Source organism: Anomaloglossus baeobatrachus, chromosome 8 (assembly GCF_048569485.1).
Source record: "Anomaloglossus baeobatrachus isolate aAnoBae1 chromosome 8, aAnoBae1.hap1, whole genome shotgun sequence".
In the NCBI taxonomy this organism is placed as follows: Eukaryota; Metazoa; Chordata; class Amphibia; order Anura; family Aromobatidae; genus Anomaloglossus; species Anomaloglossus baeobatrachus.
In genome coordinates this window covers 228726689-228750414 of record NC_134360.1, presented here as the reverse complement: position 1 = coordinate 228750414, position 23726 = coordinate 228726689, and the positions used below count along the sequence as shown (strand labels likewise).

General features: G+C 51.1%; 1 protein-coding gene across 2 annotated transcripts in view; it reads right to left on the bottom strand.

The window, feature by feature from the left end:
- The window catches only part of ZRANB2 (zinc finger RANBP2-type containing 2), a 54821-nt gene extending 31414 nt beyond the window's left edge, over window positions 1-23407 (bottom strand). Inside the window, exons 1-6 of one of the 2 annotated variants that reach the window (XM_075320313.1) lie at window positions 23281-23407; window positions 19683-19735; window positions 19477-19585; window positions 16583-16665; window positions 16398-16474; window positions 16155-16310 (exon numbers count right to left, since the gene is read on the bottom strand). In XM_075320313.1, coding sequence (XP_075176428.1) covers window positions 16155-16310; window positions 16398-16474; window positions 16583-16665; window positions 19477-19585; window positions 19683-19735; window positions 23281-23336 — 534 coding nt within the window. In that variant the 5' untranslated portion in view covers window positions 23337-23407. The remainder of the gene's footprint in view (window positions 1-16154; window positions 16311-16397; window positions 16475-16582; window positions 16666-19476; window positions 19586-19682; window positions 19736-23280) is intronic. The other variant, XM_075320312.1, reaches the window with a different exon arrangement.
- Window positions 23408-23726: the final 319 nt, after the last annotated feature.

Genomic DNA, 23726 nt, shown 5'->3' with positions numbered 1-23726 from the left:
CCCCTGACAATAACGTCTCAAATACTTAGCTTGAGAGACGCAGGGCCAGGTCCCTGAGGGATGAGTGCTCCGTCCGGCAGGGTCCTGAAAGGGCTGCGGATGGAGACCGGTCTCCTGCAAAGCAGTGAGAACTGTGCTGGCTCCCACTTCAAGCCAGAGCCCGAGGGATGGTGAAGGAGCGCGGCATGTAAGGCTCCAGCCTTGAAATCAACCTTAACAACACCGCCGACACAGTGGGGTGAGAAGGGACATGCCGGGGGTTCAGCTTGGACCCGCTTTTCTTCCAACTCTTTAAAATCAAAAATCAGATGAGAATGCATGTGTGGATGTGTGTCTCCTGAACACAAAGCATTGAACTGGCTATATTTGGTTATCCAGGGGGTGTATATGCTAGGAGGGAGGAGCTACACTTTTTAGTGTAGTACTTTGTGTGTCCTCCGGAGGCAGAAGCTGTACACCCATGGTCTGGGTTTCCCATAAGGAACGATGAAGAAGAAGGGAATTTTGTTTACTTACCGTAAATTCCTATTCTTCTAGCTCCAATTGGGAGACCCAGACAATTGGGTGTATAGCTACTGCCTCCGGAGGCCACACAAAGTACTACACTTAAAAGTGTAAGGCCCCTCCCCTTCTGGCTATACACCCCCCCGTGGGATCACGGGCTCCTCAGTTTTAGTGCAAAAGCAAGAAGGAGGAAAGCCAATAACTGTTTTAAATACAAATTCAACCCGAGAAACAACCTCGGAGAACTGAACTGTTCAACATGAACAACATGTGCACCCGAAAAAAACAAACTTCCTAAGAAAACAGGGCGGGTGCTGGGTCTCCCAATTGGAGCTAGAAGAAAAGGAATTTACGGTAAGTAAACAAAATTCCCTTCTTCTTTGTCGCTCCTAATTGGGAGACCCAGACAATTGGGACGTCCAAAAGCAGTCCCTGGGTGGGTAAAAGAATACCTCGTGATAGGGCCGTCAAACAGCCCTTTCCTACAGGTGAGCCACCGCCGCCTGAAGGACTTGTCTACCTAGGCCGGCATCCGCCGAAGCGTAGGTATGCACCTGATAATGCTTGGTAAAAGTGTGCAGACTCGACCAGGTAGCCGCCTGGCACACCTGCTGAGCCGTAGCCTGGTGCCGTAATGCCCAGGACGCACCCACGGCTCTGGTAGAATGGGCCTTCAGTCCTGATGGAATCGGAAGCCCAGCAGAACGGTAGGTGTGAAGAATTGGTTCCTTGATCCAACGCGCAAGGGTGGATTTGGAAGCTTGCGACCCTTTACGCTGACCAGCGACAAGGACAAAGAGTGCATCCGAGCAGCGCAGAGGCGCCGTGCGGGAAATGTAGATCCTGAGTGCTCTCACCAGATCCAATAAATGCAAACCTTTTTCAAATTGGTGAACAGGATGCGGACACAAAGACGGTAAAGTGATATCTTGATTGAGATGAAAGGAAGATACCACCTTGGGAAGAAATTCTGGAATTGGACGCAGAACTACCTTGTCCTGGTGAAACACCAGGAATGGAGATCTGCATGATAACGCCGCCAGCTCGGACACTCTCCGAAGAGACGTGACCGCCACTAGAAAGGCCACTTTCTGTGAAAGACGAGAAAGGGAAACCTCCTTCATAGGCTCGAAAGGCGGCTTTTGGAGAGCAATTAGAACCTTGTTCAGGTCCCAGGGCTCCAACGGCCGCTTGTAAGGGGGGACGATATGACAAACCCCTTGCAGGAACGTGCGTACCTGAGGAAGTCGCGCCAGGCGTTTCTGAAAAAATACGGATAGCGCGGAGACTTGACCCTTAAGGGAGCCAAGCGACAAACCTTTTTCCAACCCAGACTGCAGGAAGGAAAGAAAAGTAGGCAATGCAAAGGGCCAGGGAGAAACTCCCTGAGCAGAGCACCAAGATAGGAATATCCTCCACGTCCTGTGGTAGATCTTGGCGGAGGATGGCTTCCTAGCCTGTCTCATGGTGGCAACCACTTCATGAGATAAACCTGAGGCCGCTAGGATCCAGGACTCAATGGCCACACAGTCAGGTTCAGGGCCGCAGAATTCAGATGGAAAAACGGCCCTTGAGACAGCAAGTCTGGACGGTCTGGTAGTGCCCACGGATGGCCTACCGTGAGGTGCCACAGATCCGGGTACCACGACCTCCTTGGCCAGTCTGGAGCGACGAGAATGGCGCGGCGGCAGTCGGACCTGATTTTGCGGAGCACTCTGGGCAACAATGCCAGAGGTGGGAACACATACGGTAGCCGGAACTGCGACCAATCTTGAACTAAGGCGTCTGCCGCCAGAGCTCGGTGATCGTGAGACCGTGCCATGAAAACCGGGACCTTGTTGTTGTGCCGTGACGCCATCAGGTCGACGTCCGGCATCCCCCAGCGGCGACAGATCTCCTGAAACACGTCCGGGTGAAGAGACCATTCCCCTGCGTCCATGCCCTGGCGACTGAGAAAGTCTGCTTCCCAGTTTTCTACGCCTGGGATGTGAACTGCGGATATGGTGGATGCCGTGTCTTCCACCCACGTCAGAATCCGCCGGACTTCCTGGAAGGCTTGCCGACCGCGTGTTCCCCCTTGGTGGTTGATGTATGCCACCGCTGTGGAGTTGTCCGACTGAATTCGGATCTGCTTGCCTTCCAGCCACTGTTGGAAGGCTTGTAGGGCAAGATAGACTGCTCTGATCTCCAGAACATTGATCTGAAGGGTGGACTCTTTCCGAGTCCACGTACCTTGAGCCCTGTGGTGGAGAAACACTGCTCCCCACCCTGATAGACTCGCATCTGTCGTGACCACCGCCCAGGATGGGGGTAGGAACGACTTTCCTTTTGACAATGAGGTGGGAAGAAGCCACCACCGGAGAGATTCCTTGGCTGCCTGAGAGAGGGAGACCTCCCTGTCGAGGGACGTCGACTTCCCGTCCCATTGGCGGAGAATGTCCCATTGTAGTGGACGCAGATGAAACTGCGCAAAAGGAACTGCTTCCATTGCTGCTACCATCTTCCCTAGGAAGTGCATGAGGCGCCTCAAGGGGTGCGACTGGCCCTGAAGGAGAGATTGCACCCCTATCTGTAGCGAGCACTGTTTGTCCAGTGGAAGTTTCACTATCGCTGAGAGAGTATGAAACTCCATGCCAAGATATGTTAGTGATTGGGTCGGGGTTAGATTTGACTTTGAAAAGTTGATAATCCACCCGAAACTCTGGAGAGTCTTCAGTGCCACGTTCAGGCTGTGTTGGCATGCCTCTTGAGAGGGTGCCTTGATAAGTAGATCGTCCAAATACGGGATCACGGAGTGACCTTGCGAGTGCAGGACTGCTACTACTGCTGCCATGACCTTGGTGAAGACCCGAGGGGCTGTCGCCAGCCCGAAAGGTAGAGCTACGAACTGCAGGTGTTCGCTTCCTATAACGAAGCGTAGAAAACGCTGATGCTCTGGCGCAATTGGCACGTGGAGATAAGCATCCTTGATGTCTATTGATGCTAGGAAATCTCCTTGAGACATTGAGGCGATAACGGTACCTCCTGGTTTTTACGTGTTTGTTGAGCAGCTTTAGATCCAGGACGGGACGGAACGACCCGTCTTTCTTTGGCACCACAAACAAATTGGAGTAAAAACCGTGACCTTGTTCCTGAAGAGGAACAGAAGTCACCACTCCTTCCGCCTTTAGAGCGGACACCGCTTGTAGCAGAGCATCGGCTCGGTCGGGCGGTGGGGAAGTTCTGAAGAAGCGAGTTGGAGGACGAGAGCTGAACTCTATCCTGTACCCGTGAGACAGAATGTCTCTCACCCAATGGTCTTTGACCTGTGACAGCCAAATGTCGCCAAAGCGGGAGAGCCTGCCACCGACCAAGGATGCGGAGAGAGGAGGCTGAGAGTCATGAGGAAGCCGTCTTGGTAACGGTTCTTCCGGTTGGCTTTTTTGGGCGTGATTGAGTCCGCCAAGAATCTGAGCCCCTCTGATCCTTTTGAGTCCTTTTGGACGAGTAGAATTGGGACCTGCCTGAGCCTCGAAAGGACCGAAAACCAGACTGTCCCCTCCTCTGTTGGGGTTTGTTTTGTCTGGGCTGAGGTAAGGATGAATCCTTACCCTTGGAGTGTTTAATGATTTCATCCAAACGCTCACCAAACAATCGGTCACGAGAAAAAGGCAAACTGGTTAAGCACTTCTTGGAAGAAGAATCTGCCTTCCATTCTCTCAATCACAGGGCTCTGCGTAAAACCACAGAGTTGGCTGACGCCACCGCCGTACGGCTCGTAGAGTCTAGGACAGCATTAATCGCGTAAGACGCGAATGCAGACATTTGAGAGGTCAAGGGTGCCACCTGCGGAGCAGATGTACGTGTGACCGTGTCGACCTGTGTAAGGCCAGCTGAAATAGCTTGGAGTGCCCATACGGCTGCGAATGCTGGCGCCAACGACGCTCCAATCGCTTCATAGATGGATTTTAACCAGAGCTCCATCTGTCTGTCAGTGGCATCTTTAAGTGCCGCCCCATCTTCCACTGCAACTAGAGATCTGGCTGCAAGCCTGGAGATTGGAGGGTCCACCTTGGGACACTGTGTCCAGCCCTTGACCACGTCAGGGGGAAAAGGATAGCGTGTATCTTTAAGCCGTTTGGAAAAACGCTTATCTGGATAAGCGTGGTGTTTCTGGATTGCGTCTCTAAAGTCAGAGTGGTCCAGAAAAGTGCTTAATTTACGCTTGGGATACCTGAAATGGAATTTCTCCTGCTGTGAAGCTGCCTCCTCCGCAAGAGGAGCTGGTGGAGAAATATCTAACATCTTATTGATGGACGCTATAAGATCATTCACTATGGCGTCACCATCCGGGGTATCTAGATTGAGAGCGGCCCCAGCATCAGACTCCTGATCAGTTACATCCGCCTCATCACACAGAGTCGTCCCGCTGGGACCCTGACCAGTGTGATGAAGTTGAGGGTCGCTCATAGCGAGCCCGCTTAGGTTGTCTGGGACTGTCGTCCGAGTCAGAGCCGTCACCCTGGGGTGCATGTGATACCCCCGGAGCTAGGAAGTGGTCCAGCTGAGGGGGACAAGGTGGCAATGAATCAACAGTGCCCATGGTCTGAGTTACTGGTCTAGACTGCAATGTTTCAAGAATTTTAGACATAGTCATAGACAATCTGTCAGCAAAAGCTGCAAACTCCGTCCCTGTCACCTGGACAGCATTCACAGGTGGTTCTCCCTGGGTCACCTCTAGCAGCGGCCCCGGCTGAGCAATTGCCACAGGGGCCGAGCACTGCACACAATGGGGGTCAGTGGAACCTGCCGGTAGAGTAGCCCCACATGCGGTACAAGCAGCATATAAAGTCCGTGCCTTGGCACTTTTGCTTTTTGCGGACGACATGCTGTTGTCTCCTTGAGAAATCTAAGGAGGGTATATAGCAGAAAATCACCAGCGACTGTACAGTGCAAAGTATTGCCAGCACAAAATACAAAGTACACTATGGCACAAGTGGGGGAGAGCCCTTGAGGGCTGCTTACCGCCCGCTGAAAAGCGGGTGTGAGGTCGTAGAATCCCTTGTCTGAGTCTCCCCGTCTCCCCTCTGCAGCTCAGCGTGCAGGCAGGAATGGCTGCCGGCGTCCTGTGAAGAGGGGCGGACCGTGGGCGTCCCAAACAAGAGCGGGAAACTGCGTCCCCCTGTGCCTAGTGTGAGGGCTGGAGTATGTAAAACAGACTCCAGCTCTTAGCGCTGCTGGTCTGTACAGCGTCCCGCCCTCCTCCTGACTGGCAGGTCTGGGGGCGGGAACGATACGAACTAGGCCGCAAAAGCCGGGGACTGTAGTAATCTAGCGCGGCCGTCATATATGCACGGCCAGCGCGGAAGTCCCCGGCGCACCACAAATCCCAGCCGCGACGCAGTAAAAACTGACCCCCGCGGCCGGATCGGCCGATCGTACTAAGTCACCTCACTCAGCAGAGCTGTAGTGAGTAACGGCACAAGCGCAGCAGCGCTGTTTACCCCGGCGCACTAACACACCCAGCAATGCTGCAGTGTGCGTGCGATAAGCACGGGGACACGGAGTACCTTGATGGAGCAGGGTCCTGTCCCTGAGGAAACTCCGCTCCGTATCCAGCAGATCCTCCAGGGGCTGTGGATGGAGCACGGCCTCAGTGCCCGGAGACCGGTAAAGTCCCACTTCACCCAGAGCCCTAATGGGGATGGGGAAGGAATCAGCATGTGGGCTCCAGCCTCCGTACCCGCAATGGGTACCTCAACCTTAACAAACACCGCCGACAGAAAGTGGGGTGAGAAGGGAGCATGCTGGGGGCCCTAGTATGGGCCCTCTTTTCTTCCATCCGACATAGTCAGCAGCTGCTGCTGACTAAAACAGTGGAGCTATGCGTGGATGTCTGGCCTCCTTCGCACAAAGCATAAAACTGGGGAGCCCGTGATCCCACGGGGGGGGTGTATAGCCAGAAGGGGAGGGGCCTTACACTTTTAAGTGTAGTACTTTGTGTGGCCTCCGGAGGCAGTAGCTATACACCCAATTGTCTGGGTCTCCCAATTAGGAGCGACAAAGAAATAAAATTTTAAGCAAAAAATGTGGTCATGACACAGTTATGGGGCGAGGATCTGCTGATGACACTATTATGGGGGTAATATCCCCAAATTCTCTAAGGTACCCCATCCTGGTAATGATCCTCCTGCCTTGTGTATATATTTATGTCCCTCATCCTGGTATAGCCCCATCTTGCTATATACTGCATCCTGGTATGTGCTCCCATCCTGCTATATACGCCATCATCCTGCTCATATACCCCCATTATCTGCTCATATACTCCCATCATCCTGCTATATGCCATCATCCTGTTCATATACTCCCATCATCCTGGTATATGGCCCCATCCTGTTCATATAGCCCCATCATCCTGCTATATGCCATCATCCTGTTCATATACCCCCATCCTGCGGCACACGCACACAAAAAAAAAAAAAAAAAAAATATATAAATAAAAAACGTTTACACTCACCTTTCCTCGTTCCACGCAGCGTCGCTCCTCCTCCTGTCTGTGCCGGCAGTGCTGTGTTGAGCCGGCCACGTTCCCTGCAGCACCGCGATGTATTGTCCTCCTGTCTGCCGGCGCAGCTGTGAAGACACACGTGCGCACAGCGATGACGTCATCGCTGTGAGCACCGCTAGTCTCCAGTCCACACAGCGCGGCAGGCAGACTGGAGGACAATGCGATGCTGCAGGGGAACGGTTAGTACATTGATTCACTGCACCCCGCGCTGATGATGATGCACGGGGGCAGTGACTACAGCAGAGTATGATCACTCCAGGCTGTAGTTGCCAGGGGTGATCACGGCCAGCTGTTAATTATGCGCGCGTCCCCGCCCACCTATCAGCCCCGGCTTCAGCGCTGAGAGATGGGCGGGAGGATGGGCGTGCATATGTAATGAGCGGGCCCACGTAGTCACGGCAGGCGCTGCTGCTGCCTGCTCGTGCCCCCGATGACCCGCTCCACCGCAGCACCCTCATTCCCCGCAGCCATGCCCTACATTCAGACCATTAGACACACCCCCCACTTTCCCCCAACATTTGGGGGGGAAAAAAAAGTGCGTCTTATAGTCCGAAAAGAAGGGAATTTTGTTTACTTACCGTAAATTCCTTTTCTTCTAGCTCCAATTGGGAGACCCAGACAATTGGGTGTATAGCTATTGCCTCTGGAGGCCACACAAAGTATTACACTTAAAAGTGTAAGGCCCCTCCCCTTCTGGCTATACACCCCCAGTGGGATCACTGGCTCACCAGTTTTAGTGCCAAAGCAAGAAGGAGGAAAGCCAATAACTGGTTTAAAGACCAATTCAATCCGAGGAAACATCGGAGAACTGAACCATACCACATGAACAACATGTGTACCCGAAAAAACAGAAAAACCCAGAGAAAACAGGGCGGGTGCTGGGTCTCCCAATTGGAGCTAGAAGAAAAGGAATTTACGGTAAGTAAACAAAATTCCCTTCTTTTTCGCTCCTAATTGGGAGACCCAGACAATTGGGACGTCCAAAAGCAGTCCCTGGGTGGGTAAAAGAATACCTCGTGATAGGGCCGTCAAACAGCCCTTTCCTACAGGTGGGCAATCGCCGCCTGAAGGACTTATCTACCTAGGCTGGCGTCTGCCGAAGCGTAGGTATGCACCTGAAAATGCTTGGTAAAAGTATGCAGACTCAATCAGGTAGGTGCCTGACACACCTGCTGAGCCGTAGCCTGGTGCCGTAATGCCCAGGATGCACCCACGGCTCTGGTAGAATGGGCCTTCAGCCTTGAGAGAACCAGAAGCCCAGTAGAACTGTAGGTTTCAAGAATTGGTTCCTCGATCCCCCGAGCCAGGGTGGATTCAGAAGCTTGCGACTGTTTACGCCGACCAGCGACAAGGACAAAGAGTGCATCCGGGTGGCGCAGGAGCGCCATGCGGGAAGTAGAACCTGAGTGCTCTCACCAGAACCAACAGATGCAAATCCTTCTGAAATTGATGGACTGGACGAGGACACAAAGAAGGTGAGGTGATATCCTGATTGATATGAAAGTGGGATACCACCTTAGGGAGAAATTCCGGAATCGGACGCAGAACTACCCTGTCCTGGTGAAGGACCAGGAAGGGAGATTTGTATGAGAGCGTTGCTAGCTCGGAAACTCTCCTAAGAGACGAGACCGTTACTAGAAGGCCACTTCCCGTGAAAAGCGGGAAGGGAGACATCCTTCCAAGGCTCGAAAGGCGGCATCTGGAGAGCAATTAGAACCTTGTTCAGAACTCAGGGCTCTAACGGCCGCTTGTACGGAGTGCTGAGAAGACAAACTCCCCGTAGGAACGTGCGTACCTGAGGAAGTCGTCGTTTCTGAAAAAATACAGATAGCGCTGAGACTTGTCCCTAAAGGGAACTGAGCGACAACCCATTTTCCTACCTAGATTGCAGGAAGGAAGGAAACATAGACGATGCAACCAGCCAGGGAGAAACACCCTGCGCCGAGCACCGAGATAAGAATATCTTCCACGTCCTGTGGTCAATCTTGGCGGACGTTGGTATGCTAGCCTGTCTCATGGTGGCAACCACGTCCTGAGGTAATCCTGACGACACTAGGTTCCAGGACTCAATGCCACACCATCCGGTTGAGGGCCGTAGAATTCAAATGGAAGAATGGCCCTTGAGACAGCCAGTCTGATTGGTCTAGCCTACCGTGAGGCACCACAGAACCGAGTACCACAACATCCTCGGCCAATCTGTAGCGACGAGGATGGCGCGGCCGCAGTCGGTCTTGATCTAGCGCAGTACTCTGGGCAACAATGCCAGAGGTGGCACCTAAGGTAGCTGGAACTGCGACCAATGCTGAACTAAGGCGTTTGCCGCCAGAGCTCGATGATTGTGAAACCGTGCCATGAAGCTGGCACATTGTTGTTGTGCCGTGACGCCATTAGATCGACGTCCGGCCTCTGTCAGCGGCGCCAGATCTCCTGAAACCCGTCCGGGTGAGGAGACCATACTCTTTCGGCCACACCTCAGCGACTTAGGAAGTCAGCTTCCTAGTTTCCACACTTGGGATGTGAATTGTGGATATGGTGGATGCCGTGTCTTCCACCCACATCAGAACCTGCCGGACTTCCTGGAAGGCTTGCCGGTTGCGCGTTCTTCCTTGGTGGTTGATGTATGCCACCGCTGTGGAGCTGTCCGACTGAAGTCGGATATGCTTGCTTTCCAGCCGCTGTTGGAAGGTTTGTAGGGCAAGATACACTGCTCTGTGTTCAAGAACATTGATCTGAAGGGTGGACTCTTGCTGAGTCCACGTACCCTGAGCGCTGTAGTGGCGAAAAACTGCTCCCCACCCTGATAGACTCGCGTCTGTCGTAACTATCGCCCAGGATGGGGATAGGAAGGACCTTCTTTTTGACCAAGAGGTGGGAAGAAGCCACCACCGTAGAGATTCCTTGGCCGCCTGAGAAAGAACGACGACTCTGTTGAGGGACGTCGACTCCTTGTCCCATTGGCGGAGAATGTCCCATTGTAGTGGACGCAGTAAAACTGCGCGAAAGGAACTGCCTCCATTGCTACCATCTTACGTAGGAAGTGCATGAGGCGTCTCAATGTGTGCGACTGGTTCTTAAAGAAGAGCTTGCAGCCCGTAGTGAATGCTGTTTGTCTAGCGGAAGCTTCACTATCGCTGAGATAGTAAGAAACTCTATGCCTAGATATGTTATCGATAGGGTCGGGGTCGGATCTGACTTTAAAAAGTTGATGATCCACCCAAAACTTTAGAGAGTCTCCAGCGCAACGTTCGGGCAGTGTTGGCATGTTTCCTAAGAGAGTGCCTTGACAAGTAGATCGTCTAAATACGGGATCACAGAGTGACCCTGAGAGTGCAGGACTGTGACTACTGCTGCCCTGACCTAGGCGAAGACCAGTGGGACTGTCGCTAGCCGGAAGGTAGAGCTACGAACAGAAGGTGTTCGTCTCCTATAACGAAGCGTAGAAACGCTAGTGCTCTGGATCAAACGGCACGTGTGGATAAGCATCCTTGATGCCTAATGATGCTAGGAAATATCCTTGGGACCTTGAGGCGATGACATGGCGGAGGGATTCCATCCGGAACCGCCTGGTGTCCACGAGCTTGCTGAGCATTTTTAGATCCAGAACGGGACGGAACGGCCCGTTGTTATAGGTACCGCAAAGAATTTGGGGTAAAAACCGTGACCTTGTTCCTGAAGAGGAACGGGGGTCATCACTCTTTCTGCCTATAGAGTGCACCCTGTTCGCAGAAGAGCAGCGGCTCGGCCGGGAGGTGGAGAAATTCTGAAGAATCGAGTTGGAGGACGAGAAGTGAGCTCTATCCTGTACCCGTGAGACAGAATGTCTCACACTCAATGGTCATTGACCTATGGCAGCTAAATATCGCCAAGGCGGGAGAGCCTGCTACCGACCGAGGCCGCAAGTCATGAGGAAGCCGCCTTGGAAGCGGGTTTTCAGACTGTCGCTTTTTTGGGCGTGACTGAGCCCGCTAAGAATCTGAGCTCCTCTGATCCTTTTGAGTCCACATTGGACGAGGAAAAATGGGACCTGCCCGAGCCTCGAAAAGGCCGAAAACCCCGACTGCCTCTTGCTCTGTTGGGGTTTGTTGTGTCCGGGCTGAGGAAAGGATGAATCCTTACCCCTGGACTGTTTAATGGTTACATTCACCAAACAGTCGGTCAGCAGAAAAAGGCAACTGGTTAGGCAACCTTTTTGGAAGCAGAATCTGCCTTCCATTCACTTAACGAGCAGACCAGGCTCTGCTTAAAAACACGGAGTAGCGGAGGCTACCGCCGCACGGTTCGCAGAGTCCAGGACAACCTGAATCGCGTAAGAAACAAATGCAGACATTTGAGAGGTTAAGGATGCCACCTGCGGCACAGATGTACGTGTAACCGTGTCAATCTGTGTAAGACAAGCTGAAATAGCTTGGAGTGCCCCAAGGGAGAGAATGCCGGAGCCAACAGCAGTTCCATCTCCCACTGCAACTATGGATCTAGCTACAAGCCTGGAGATTGGAGGATGCCGCTTGGGACACTGGGTCCAGTCCCTGACAAAGTCAGGGGACAGGGATAACGTGTATCCTAAGCCGTTTGGAGAAGCGCATATCTGGATAAGCGTGGTGTTCCTGGACTGCCTCTCTGAAGGCAGAGTGGTCCAGAAAAATACGTGAAGCTGACTCCTCCACTGGAGGAGCTGTGAGAAATAACCCACATTCTATAGATGGACGCTATAAGATTATTTACTATGGCGTCACGATCAGGTGTATCCAGATTGAGAGCGGTCTCAGGATCAGAATCCTGAGCCGCTACTTCCGCCTCATTACACAGCGAGTCCTTCTGCTAGGACCCTGATGAAACCGAGGCCGCTCATAGTGAGCCCGCTTAGGCTGTCTGGGACTGACGTCCGTGCAGAGCCGTGACTCTGGGATGCGTGTGACATTCCCGGAGCTGTTAGTTGTTCACACTGAGGGGGGCCATGGATCAATGATTCAACAGTGCCCATATTGTGAGAGACATGTCCGGACTGCTAGGCTTCTAGTATCATAGCCATAGTCTCAGAAAAACTGTCAGTAAATACTGCAGACACCGTCCTCATCCCCTGGCCATTAGTGCATACAATGGGAGTCTATGTAACCTGCCGGCCGTATAGCCGTACATGCTGTACCAGCTGTATAGAAAAACATGTGGTTCTGCACCTTTGTTTTACACAGAGAATATGCTGATAACTCCTCCGCATAATCCAGGAGGGTATATACAACGTGCGACCAAACAGTGCAATGTATATAGTACAAGCATATCTATAAGTGCACTTCTGCACTAGTGGGGTTAGCACCACAGGTGCTGCTTAACGCCTGTTGCAGCGATTGTGTGACTATCAGAATGCCAGGGTCTTCCACACTTGTCTCTGTATCGTACAGAAACTGACACTAATGGCTGCCGGCGTCCTTGTAGAGAAGGAAGCCGTGGGCGTGCCTGAGAAAGTGCGGGAATCCGGATTCACAGTGCACACAGTGAGAGGGGTGGAGTATGCAAAACATACTCCAGCTCTCAGCGCTGCTGTGCTATGCAGCGTCACGCCCCTACCCTGACTGTCAGGGCTGTGGGCGGTAACGAAGGGAGACTAGGCCCAGAAGCCGGGGACTCGAGTTAACAGCGCGGCCGCCGTAAAAGCGCGGGCCGCGCTGAAGTCCCCGGCGCACCACAAGTGCCAGCCGCGCCGCAGTCCCAGCGGCCGGCGCGACCGATTCCTAGAAGTGGCCAGCGTCCCGCCCCTCTCCTGACTGGCAGGTCTGGGGGCGGGAACGAACGGAAGCAGGCCGCAAAAGCCGGGGACTCTAGTTATCAGCGCGGCCGCCGTAAAAGCGCAGGCCGCGCTGAAGTCCCCGGCGCACTACAAGTGCCAGCCGCGCCGCAGTCCCAGCGGCCGGCGCGACCAATTCCCATAAGTGAGCCTGCTTCAGCGAAGCTGAATGAGGCCATGGCACAGGCGCCGCAGCGCTGATGTCCCCCGGCGCACTACAACACCCAGCATGCTGCGGTGTGAGCGCCAAATGCACGGGGACACAGAGTACCTTGAGGAAGCAGGGCCATGTCCCTGATGTACTCCGCTCCATCCAGCATCTTCTCCAGGGGCTGTAGATGGAGCACGGTCTCAGTGCCTGGAGACCGGTAAATCCCACTTCACCCAGAGCCCTGTAAAAAGGGATGGGGAAGGAATCAGCATGTGGGCTCCTGCCGCCGTACCCGCAATGGGTACCTCAACCTTACAAACACCTCCGACATACAGTGGGGTGAGAAGGGAGCATGCTGGGAGCCCTTAGTATGGGCCCTCTTTTCTTCCATCCGACATAGTCAGCAGCTGCTGCTGACTAAAAAGTGGAGCTATGCGTGGATGTGTTGCCTCCTTCGCACAAAGCACAAAACTGGTGAGCCAGTGATCCCACTGGGGGTGTATAGCCAGAAGGGGAGGGGCCTTACACTTTTAAGTGTAATACTTTGTGTGGCCTCCAGAGGCAATAGCTATACACCCAATTGTCTGGGTCTCCCAATTAGGAGCGAAAAAGAAATATGGTATATTGCAAGGCAGTCTGCAATGCTGGAGTTCAGACAATAAGGCTATGTGCGCACGTTGCGTAAATTCATGCAGTTACGCTGCGCTTTGCAGCGCAGCGTAACTGCATGCGTCCTGCGTCCCCTGCACAGTCTATGGAGATTGTGCAGGGGCCGTGCGCACGTGGCGTCTCAGAGCGCAGCGCTTCGGCTACTGCCGAAGCGCTGCGCAAAAAGAAGTGACATGTCACTTCTTTCCTGCGCTTTGCCGGCAGCTCCTGCTCTGTCTATGGCAGGAGCTGCAGGCAGAGCGCATGGAATCGGCGCTCACTACGGACATTTCTGCAGCGATCTAAAGCGCACATGTGCTCTTCAGATCGCTGCAGAAATTTCTGCAGGCTAGTACGCAACGTGCGCACATAGCCTAACTGATATATATAAATAAATAACTTTTTCCGCAGCACTTTAGCATTTTACAGACATCAGGAATACTGTCCCCATTGGGGCTCACAATCTAAAGTCCCCTTCACAGGGTGTTTGTGCTGTGTGGCGGCCATTGTTGCAGTGATTTTGTGTCTGTGGGGCGGTGTGATCTGGAGTCATGGGGACTCTGCCTTGCAGTATGGGTGCTGTGAGGCACCAGGTCACCTGCCCTGTTGGTGCATTGCCGCTGTAGTGATGGTTGGCACACGGTTGCGCACCATTAAGGTGTCAGAGTAGGGACCCACTCAGGAGGTTCTCGGTGACGTGGCAGTGGCTTCATACAGTCTGATCAGAATGTTACACCAAGAACCTCATGTTCAGATATTGAATTTTTTGCCTAGATCAACTTAGGAATTTTGGATGTGCGGCCATTTCTTTTTTCTACATTATTGCTAAAGTCCCTATCTGTATGTTTTTGGAGTGTGGGAGGAAACCTGAGTACCAGGAGGAAACCCACAAGAACACGGGGAGAACATACAAACTCCTTGCAGATGTTGTCCTTGGTGGTAGTTGAACCCAGGACCTCAGCGCTGCAAGACTAATAGCAAATCAAAAAGGTCCGTGGCGCCTCTGTTAGGCTACTTTCACACATCAGTTTTTTGCCATCAGGTTCAATCCGGAAAAAAACGGGTAAAACGGATCCAGTACCGCATCCGTTTTTTCCCCATAGACTTGCATTGTTACCGGATTGTACCGGATGGCTTTGCGGTGCATCCGTTTTTTTCCGGATGCGGCAAAATAAATAAATGCGGCGGCCGGAGGCAACGTAGCTTGCAACGTTTTTTTGTCCGGCAAAAAAAACGCATCGCGCCGGATCCGGCGCGATACGGCGTGTTTTACAATAGAAGCCTATGGACGCCGGATCCGGCGTAATGCGGTAAAAAACGGATGCGGCCGCCGGATCCGTTTTTGTTAACTGCGCATGCACCAATGTAATTAACAAAACGGATCCAGCCAAAAACCGGACGAAAAGGATGCAAAAACGGATGCAAACCGTATCCACCGGATCCGTTTTTTAACGGATCCGGCATAACGGATCCGTTAAAAAAACGGATCCGGTGGATACGGTTTTCACTTTTTTTTCAGGATCCGTTGGATCAGGAAAAAAAAGGACTGTGCCTGAATACAGAAAACTGATGTGTGAAAGTAGCCTTAGGAGTCTCGACACGGAAGATAGCCAGATATCCCTCCGCGAAGGACCTAGCCAAGGAGTGGACCTTTTTTTAGGAGACCACCATATTAAGTGGCCCTTTTAGTCAATATCCAACTCTTGACGCGTTTAAAAGATATGACAAGGGAAACCAAAGACCCCGGAGGAAACCCACGCAAATACGGGGAGAACATACAAACTTCTTGCAGATGTTGTCCTTGGTGGGATTTGATCCCAGGACCCCAGCGCTGCAAGACTGCAGTGCTAACCACTGAGCCACCACAAGACTGCAGTGCTAACCACTGAGTCACCGTGCCACCCTAGAATAATAGAACACTTTTAGCCCCCGTTTGGCAATTCAGGGTAATCATGTGAAAACCTCGGGGTACTGTTTTCTTTCAGCTCAGGCACAAATTCTGTGTACATGTAGACTAAGGGCACGAGCGTTGAAATCGGACGAGTGCAATGTGAGAAAATCTCACATTGCACTCTGGTCAATGAGGAAGAGCAGTTGGTCAGCTTTTTATCCAGATTCTGGATGAGAGAAAAGCGGCAGCATGCTGCGATTTTCTGCAAGAGCCGTATGATTCGCACCCATTCAAGAGTATGGGTGCGAGAGAAACATCGGATGTTATGCCAGTGCAGTGCGATATACGCACAGGCTGACAATGGAGGAGATGGGGGGGATTAACCCCTCCCTCTCCTCCGCAGCGCTCGTCCTCCGCTTCGCAGCTGTGACCTGATTGCAGGATCAGGTCACAGTCGCATGACACTCGGCTCACGCTCGCAGCAGAGCCTGAGCCGGGGGTCATTAACATATCGCATCCGATGCTCTTGCATCCGATGCCATACGTTCGTGTGAGTCCAGCCTAAGTCCTAGTCTTGCGTGGTCTGTGCCTTCTATTCATTTTATCACCAAGCGGTGATTGCATTAAGACTCACATCATCTAATTTATACTTTGAGAGATCTCCTTCCTCTTCATCCTCCTCCTCGTCACCCTCCTCCTCTTCTTCAGCTACGGACACCTTTTCTTCGCCTTTGGTTCCAGATTTTGTACTGGATGGCTTTCCACGGTATTTCTTCTTTTTACGTCCAAACTACAAAATGATCACAAGAATAAATGAAACGCGTGATCCGACGCTCTTATGTGCCATCTTGCTATAACAGGCCAAAGCCTCCTTTACCTCGTCATACTCTCCATCGGACTCTTCTCGCTCAATGTATTCTACATTTTCTCGTTCATTAAATCCTCCGCCATAACCTGCATGTAGAAACAGGATCTCACAATATCGGCAGGAACACAAACTCAATAAAAGCCAGTCACTCTACAAAGCCAAAAAAGCCGGGGGAATGAAGCGACGGGACGCACCTGTCCGCTCCTCCAGCTTTGCGTACTTCGGGGTGTTGCACATGTTACACTCGGATCTTCTCGCCCAGTTTACATTTCCACAACTTAAAAAAAGAAGAAGAAGCACATGATCAAAAAGCTGGAGAGAAAAAAAAAAAAAAAGGAAGACGCAAATGTTTTGCCACATAAACAGTCAAGATGAGAGACAAGCGGATATTGTAAATGCACAGGGAGCAGAGTCCGCCAGCTACTACCTCTGCTTCTACCAGTCTCATCTATTGACAGGTACTAACAAGGATCGTTAGTAGCGCCCCCTGAGGAAGACATCGCTTGAAACGCGCGTCGGGGTATTGCGGCATAAAGGACCAGTGACCATTTCCTAAGGTACAGGATCTCCTTAATATCTCATACAATCAGATACACTGAATATATTTTGCACTTTATGAGAGTATCTCCTACCTACCCTTATGGACACTTTAATACACTTATTTATTGGAACTTGGTCATAGCAGTAAGCACTTCATTGTTCTGTAATACCGCTGCTAAACACTAGGGAATTTTCTTGTCCTTTTTTGATTTTATATTTCATTTCTGTGTATGGTGATTTTAATATGTATATTAATAAAATGTAGCTTTTAATACTATTATTCTGTCAATACTCCCTTTTATTTGGATCTTAGCGGGTTCTCATTAGGGTTTTTTTTATTTATGCTCTGCTTCTACCAGTCTCATCTGATTGACAGGTCTCTACTAACAGAGATCGTTTTTTGAGCTCTGTTTTCTCTGAAATAGCTGTATAGCGAGGACGCCTATCAGTATTTCATGCTGCTTGTGCTTAGGGCAACATGAAACTGTGGCGAGCAGGGTGTCCCTCAGTGATCAGTGAGCGGTGACCACACACAGCCGCCAGCACCACTGACTTGACGCGAGCGGCTGCAGAGAGAATACACCTTTTTCTTCCTGAAGCCATATGTGTATGAAGCGGAATTGAAAGGAATTGTCCGACATTAGCTTAACAAAAATTGTTGAGTTTATCTGTGCTGTATTGTCATATAAATCACACCTACATTGTTATTTTTGTTTTCTAACTTTTGTTCCTCTTGAATTATCCCTTTATTCTGTGCAGCTTCTTGTTTACATTCAGCTCCAGCAAACTGACCACTTCCTGTGCTAAACCTCCCAGTCAGAGCTGTCACCGCCCGGCCTCACTGCCCCACCCCAGTGTCCAGCCTCGCCCTCTGCCCGCCCCCTGCACATATTTCCTGTCAGTATTCTTCCCCAGCACCTGACCTGGTATCACTACAGCATTGCAAATAACAGCCCCACATCGGGCTCTGCACACGCACACACATGGCTCTGCACACGCACACACATGGCTCTGCACACGCACACACATGGCTCTGCACACGCCCATAGGGAACACATGTAGGGAGTACATACTCACCCGTCCTCGGTTCCCGCTGCTCCTGCACGTTCGCGCGCTGTCTGTGCTCTGGACATATCAGCACAGTAGTGACGTCACCGGTGTGCTGAAGAGAGCACAGACAGCGGGAGGGACAGTGATGAGAAGCTGCGCTGCTTCTCATCAGCACTTTCAAACGTACCGGCATCTGTGATCTGTGATGCCAGTATATTTGAATGTGCGATCCTGGGCAGGGGGCCTGGTGCTGACACCACGGCAGCCGCCGCCAGGCCCCGCCCCCAGGTCACGGACCCCACAGCAGTGCAGGGGGAGGTTACTGGAGAGTAAAAGAGGTGCGGGGGAATGTGTGGGAGGGTGCAGGGAAGGGGGCGGTGACTCCTCGCACTGTACAGCCCAGCAGGGCGGCAACATGCTGTTCCACATTTGCATGTCAACATGGCCCTGCCCATGTTGACATGAAATGACCGGAAGCAGCAAAATCGCGGCAGGAGCGGTCACATGACCACTCTGAGCCAGGGGAGAGGGGCTGACAGCAGGGCAGGTAAGTGGTCACCATCTACTTACCTGCCCCAAATGTAGCCCAATAGGGAAATAAAAAAAAAAGTCAAAGAAGCCGGATAACCCCTTTAACTATAGTTACCACTATGGCTGCCGGTGAATATGCTGCTGGGGATGTCACATCTACAAATACTGGCCCGGATGTATGCATAATAGACAGGTATCACACACGTGTCCTATGCTGATGAATATGATGCCCGCCAATCATGTGTGCAACCCGATGGGTGTGCAAACAGGACAATAACTGCACAACTTACTTCCCAATGGAAAAAAACAATAAATTAAAAAAAAAATATATTATATATATATACATATATATATATATATAATATTTTTAATTTATTGTTTATTTGTTTATTGTTTATTAATTTATTTAATTTTTTTTTTTGGAAACCTCTGACTCGCCATGTAACCCGTGAATGAATATAGCCCCTCTCAGGCTATTTGCACCCTGCGGCAGGACTGAGGTGCTGTCACCAGCAGGACCTCATATCCGTGCATGTGCTGGATGTATCCGTGTAGCCGCAGTCACAGGATCAATCTTGTGATTCGCATGTTTTACGTCACATGGACGCAGCCGTCAGTCTCCTAAGTTTACACATCACATGCACAGTGCCGTATGATAGTTACGCGTCTGACTTCCCGACTTTATAGTGGTGTCTTGTCCTTTCTATAATGTGGTTCATCTCTGATTGAATGACTGCTTTTTAACAATTTTAGGAAAATGGGCTCCAGACTGTTTGCTCTTCTCTAGTGAGTAAAATATATATTTTTTTTTTTTTAAAAAAAAAAAAAGAATTTAGGTTTTTTTTGTTAATGGACAGAACACCCCTTAAACTCCTCAGATTAGGAATGTGGCATCACATGTGAGTGTAAGTGAGCCACATACGAGGATCTATGCATACTGTGCACTGCTCCGGATCAGACCACTTACGTTTTGCATTGCCAGTCATTGGCGCTAAATAATCCCCGACTCTTCTCTGCTAGAGTTTTTCCAATCTCTGTTCCTCCGGCCTTCATCATTTTTGCATCCGTTGTTTTTTCTTCCATAAAACAAAAATAAATATATTAACTTAGAACATAATGGGCAAAGAGACATGCAATGGATCGAGTTACCAAAAAAAAAAAAAACAATCACACCTCGTCCACACCGGTTGCAGCTCGTCCTTCTGGCAAAATTCACATTCCCGCATCTGAGGAAATAAAGAAGCAAATAAGTAAGACATTATAGAGCGATTTCTGTTCTCTCTGGAGCTGGAGATAACCCAGCATTGTTCTGTTCCCAGTGCAGCAAACACTGGGATTTTCTCCGCAGATAATCTATAATAAGTAGGAGAGGTAATCATTTCCTCACAGCTGCCAGTAACCAGGGATTTATCTGGGTTTCGGGATATTTTGGTTCCATTTTCTAAACCTGCAGCAAGAAGCTTCCCAAATCCACTACATACAGCAGCGATTCTAACATCTGGAGTTCTGTAGGGATTTTGTTAAAATGTCAACGACCGCCCCAATAATGATCAGTTGGTGTGAAACGACCTGGAGCCGTTCAGTTAATGTCAGTATATTATTTTACTTGGTAATATAGCACCATCATATTCTACAGTGCTGTACAGACATGATCATCTCTGTCCCTATTGGGGCTCGAAATCTACATTCCTTATCAGTAGGGAGTGTGGGAGGAAAGCATGGGTGCCCCCCGGGGGGCCTACAGCACAGGGGCACCACCCACGGGGGGCCTACAGCACAGGGGCGCCGCCCGGCAAAGCTGGATTCATTCCCATTTATCACTCATCCACAGATTACTTAATAAAGATGCGATCCCTGGGGGTCCTGGTGATGTCACTCCCAACAATCCAAACATTTCTTGCATGAATTGTGCAAAGTTGATCCAGTGTGAATAATAAACTGACTCGTTGCACGTCTGACATCTGCAACATGTCCATTTACCGTATGTTACGGATTTATACAGGGTAGGCGATGCTGCGGGAACGGATGGGGTGTCGCAGCTCAGGAGGGTCAGTGTGCGGAGGGTCGGCGATACTGCTGCGGGCTCGTGGGGTGTCACACCTGCGGGCGCCAACGATTTGGCGGCGGGCTGCTTTGAATCTCCAACAATTGACGGGATTGACTAAAAAATAAAAAAAAAAAAAAAAAAAAAAGATGGCCGCGGTATGTGTGCAGATCAACGCGGTGGACTTCAAGAAAATGGCTGCAGAGGCCCACCTGTGCATGCGCCACTTGCACGGCCATCTTCTTGAAGTCGATCTCGTCAACTGCAGGACATTCAGAGCAGCTCGAAGTCCCCCCAGTTATGCAGGCTCGCCGCCATGACACCCCACAGTATTGCCGTCCCTGCGCCATCACTGCCGGAAAAATATGTTGTTTTTTTGTTAAAGATTTGTCCGCGAGCCAGATACAGCCATCAAAAGAGCCGCATCTGCCTCGCGAGCCATAGGTTCCCGACCCCTGATATAACACTTTCACCTTCTTCAGGACAAAGTGTTAAATAATCACCATTTTACTACTTGGGACAGCGCCGCGGAAATAATCCGACCCATCTCCTCCAGGGGTGCTGCAGCAGCTGTGGCGCAGTTGAGCCTCTCATCTCCCTCCAACTTCTACCATCCCCCCAGATAAGACCCTATTTGCGCTCCTATTGCCTCTCTCTCTACTTTCCAGCCACAGATCTTATCACCTCAATTTCATATTAGGAACGTTGATTTCTCTGGAATAAGACATTGGCTCGCAGATATGAAGGGGACACCTTAGCCTCACATCAGCGGTATTTTGCCGCAAAACCAAATCTGTTACAAATTATTATTATTATTATAGCGCCATTTATCCATGGCGCTTTACAGTGAAAGAGGGTATACGTACAACAATCATTAACAGTACAAAACAGACTGGTATAGGAGGAGAGAGGACCCTGCCCGCGAGGGCTCACAGTCTATAGGAGGAGAGAGGACCCTGCCCGCGAGAGCTCACAGTCTATAGGAGGAGAGAGGACCCTGCCCGCGAGAGCTCACAGTCTACAGGAGGAGAGAGGACCCTGCCCGCGAGGGCTCACAGTCTACAGGAGGAGAGAGGACCCTGCCCGCGAGGGCTCACAGTCTATAGGAGAGAGGACCCTGCCCGCGAGGGCTCACAGTCTATAGGAGGAGACAGTGCCCTGCCCGCGAGGGCTCACAGTCTATAGGAGGAGAGAGGACCCTGCCCGCGAGGGCTCACAGTCTATAGGAGGAGAGAGGACCCTGCCCGCGAGGGCTCACAGTCTATAGGAGGAGAGAGGACCCTGCCCGCGAGGGCTCACAGTCTACAGGGAATGGGTGATGGTACAATAGGTGAGGACAGAGCTAGTTGCGCAGTGGTCTACTGGACTGAGGGCTATTGTAGGTTGTAGGCTTGTTGGAAGAGATGGGTCTTGAGGTTCCTCTTGAAGCTTTCCACGGTAGGTGAGAGTCTGATGTGCTGAGGTAGAGCGTTCCAGAGTATGGGGGATGCACGGGAGAAATCTTGGATGCGGTGGTGGGAAGAGGAGATGAGAGCAGTAGAGAAGGAGATCTTGTGAGGATCTGAGGTTGCGTGCAGGTAGGTACCGGGAGACTAGGTCACAGATGTAGGGAGGAGACAGGTTGTGGATGGCTTTGTATGTCATGGTTAGTGTTTTGAATTGGAGTCGTTGGGCGATGGGAAGCCAGTGAAGGGATTGGCAGAGTGGCGAGGCTGGGGAATAGCGAGGGGAGAGGTGGATTAAGCGGGCCGCAGAGTTTAGGATAGATTGGAGGGGTGCAGAGTATTGGAAGGAAGACCAGAGAGCAGGAGGTTGCAGTAGTTGAGGCGGGAGATGATGAGGGCATGCACTAATGTTTTTGCTGATTCTTGGTTAAGGAAAGCACGGATCCGGGAGATATTTTAGAGTTGTAGTCTGCATGCGGTGAAGAGGGCTTGGATGTGTGGCTTGAAGGATAGAGCAGAGTCGAGGGTTACTCCAAGGCAACGAGCTTACGTTTCAGTTCCATTCATTTCCAATGGAATCGCAGCAAGTTGCGGTGGCGTGCGTCATACACAACCACATGTGACCGCATCTTGCCGAAATTCCATTGGAAAGGTTTGGAACTGAACCGCATTTATGACAGATGTGGTTTTGCGGTAAAATACCGCTGATGTGCGGTGAGCCTTATTCAGCTTCCTATGACCTGCATGCCCATATGGACGGCTCAGGGGGGCTGATGCTTCTGAGAAGATTACTTTTAAAATTTCGAGAAGATTTTTTAATGTATCGGAATTTTTTTATTTGTATTGATGTAAAAAAAAAAAAATAAATAAAGCCATGTTTCCTGACTAATGTGAACACAGGCTAATTTCCCAGATATTACAGTCTATGTCTGCTGTGAGACCGAGCGGTCATGTGACCAGAAATACGCGATATTCATGGTCCCGGCCACAGGCCAACTAGACGTGTGCGACCCGGCTCAATACAAGACTAGTGGGAATGTGGCCGGATACTCGTGGTCACCACAGAATCCTGACTGGCTGCAGCGTTTGTGATAAGTCCAGACGACCCCTCTAAGTGACCCTCTATATATATATAAAATCCTCGGTCGTGCAGGGGTTAAAGGTTACCGGCCTCACAGTGAGGGCTCGTCCTCGGTGACCGCGGCCCGGGCCTCCACACCCACACACGGCCGCCATCTCTCCTCCATCCCCCGCCCCGGACTCCTGCTCCTCACACACTCACTTCTTATCCGGACAGATCCAGTCTCCGTCACTAACGCGAAAATTCTTGGTGGACATTTTGTCCGCCGTCACCACCGCCGCCTTCTGCTCTGTGAGGAAGGACCCCGAGCACAAGGCGACCTCCCCGTGCCTGAGGTGATATGACCAACAATACACCAGCGTAAGGATCACAGCCAGGCTCTGACAATGGAGCTAAATAACAGCGAGCGCGGAAAAGATAATGGCTGACTTGTAAACAGGCACAGAGGAAGCCAGCTATAAAAGCACAAAGCCCCTCATGACGTGCAGAATGAGAGTGAGGCTTGAACCGCAAAAAAAAAAAAAGATGACGACAACGCATGCGTGGACTTCTAATGTTGCGTCAGCTTTTTTTTTTTTTTTAATTACAACTTTATTAGGCAGCAAATTGGTTGTCATTTTTTTTTTTGCTTAGGTCTGAAGCACGGT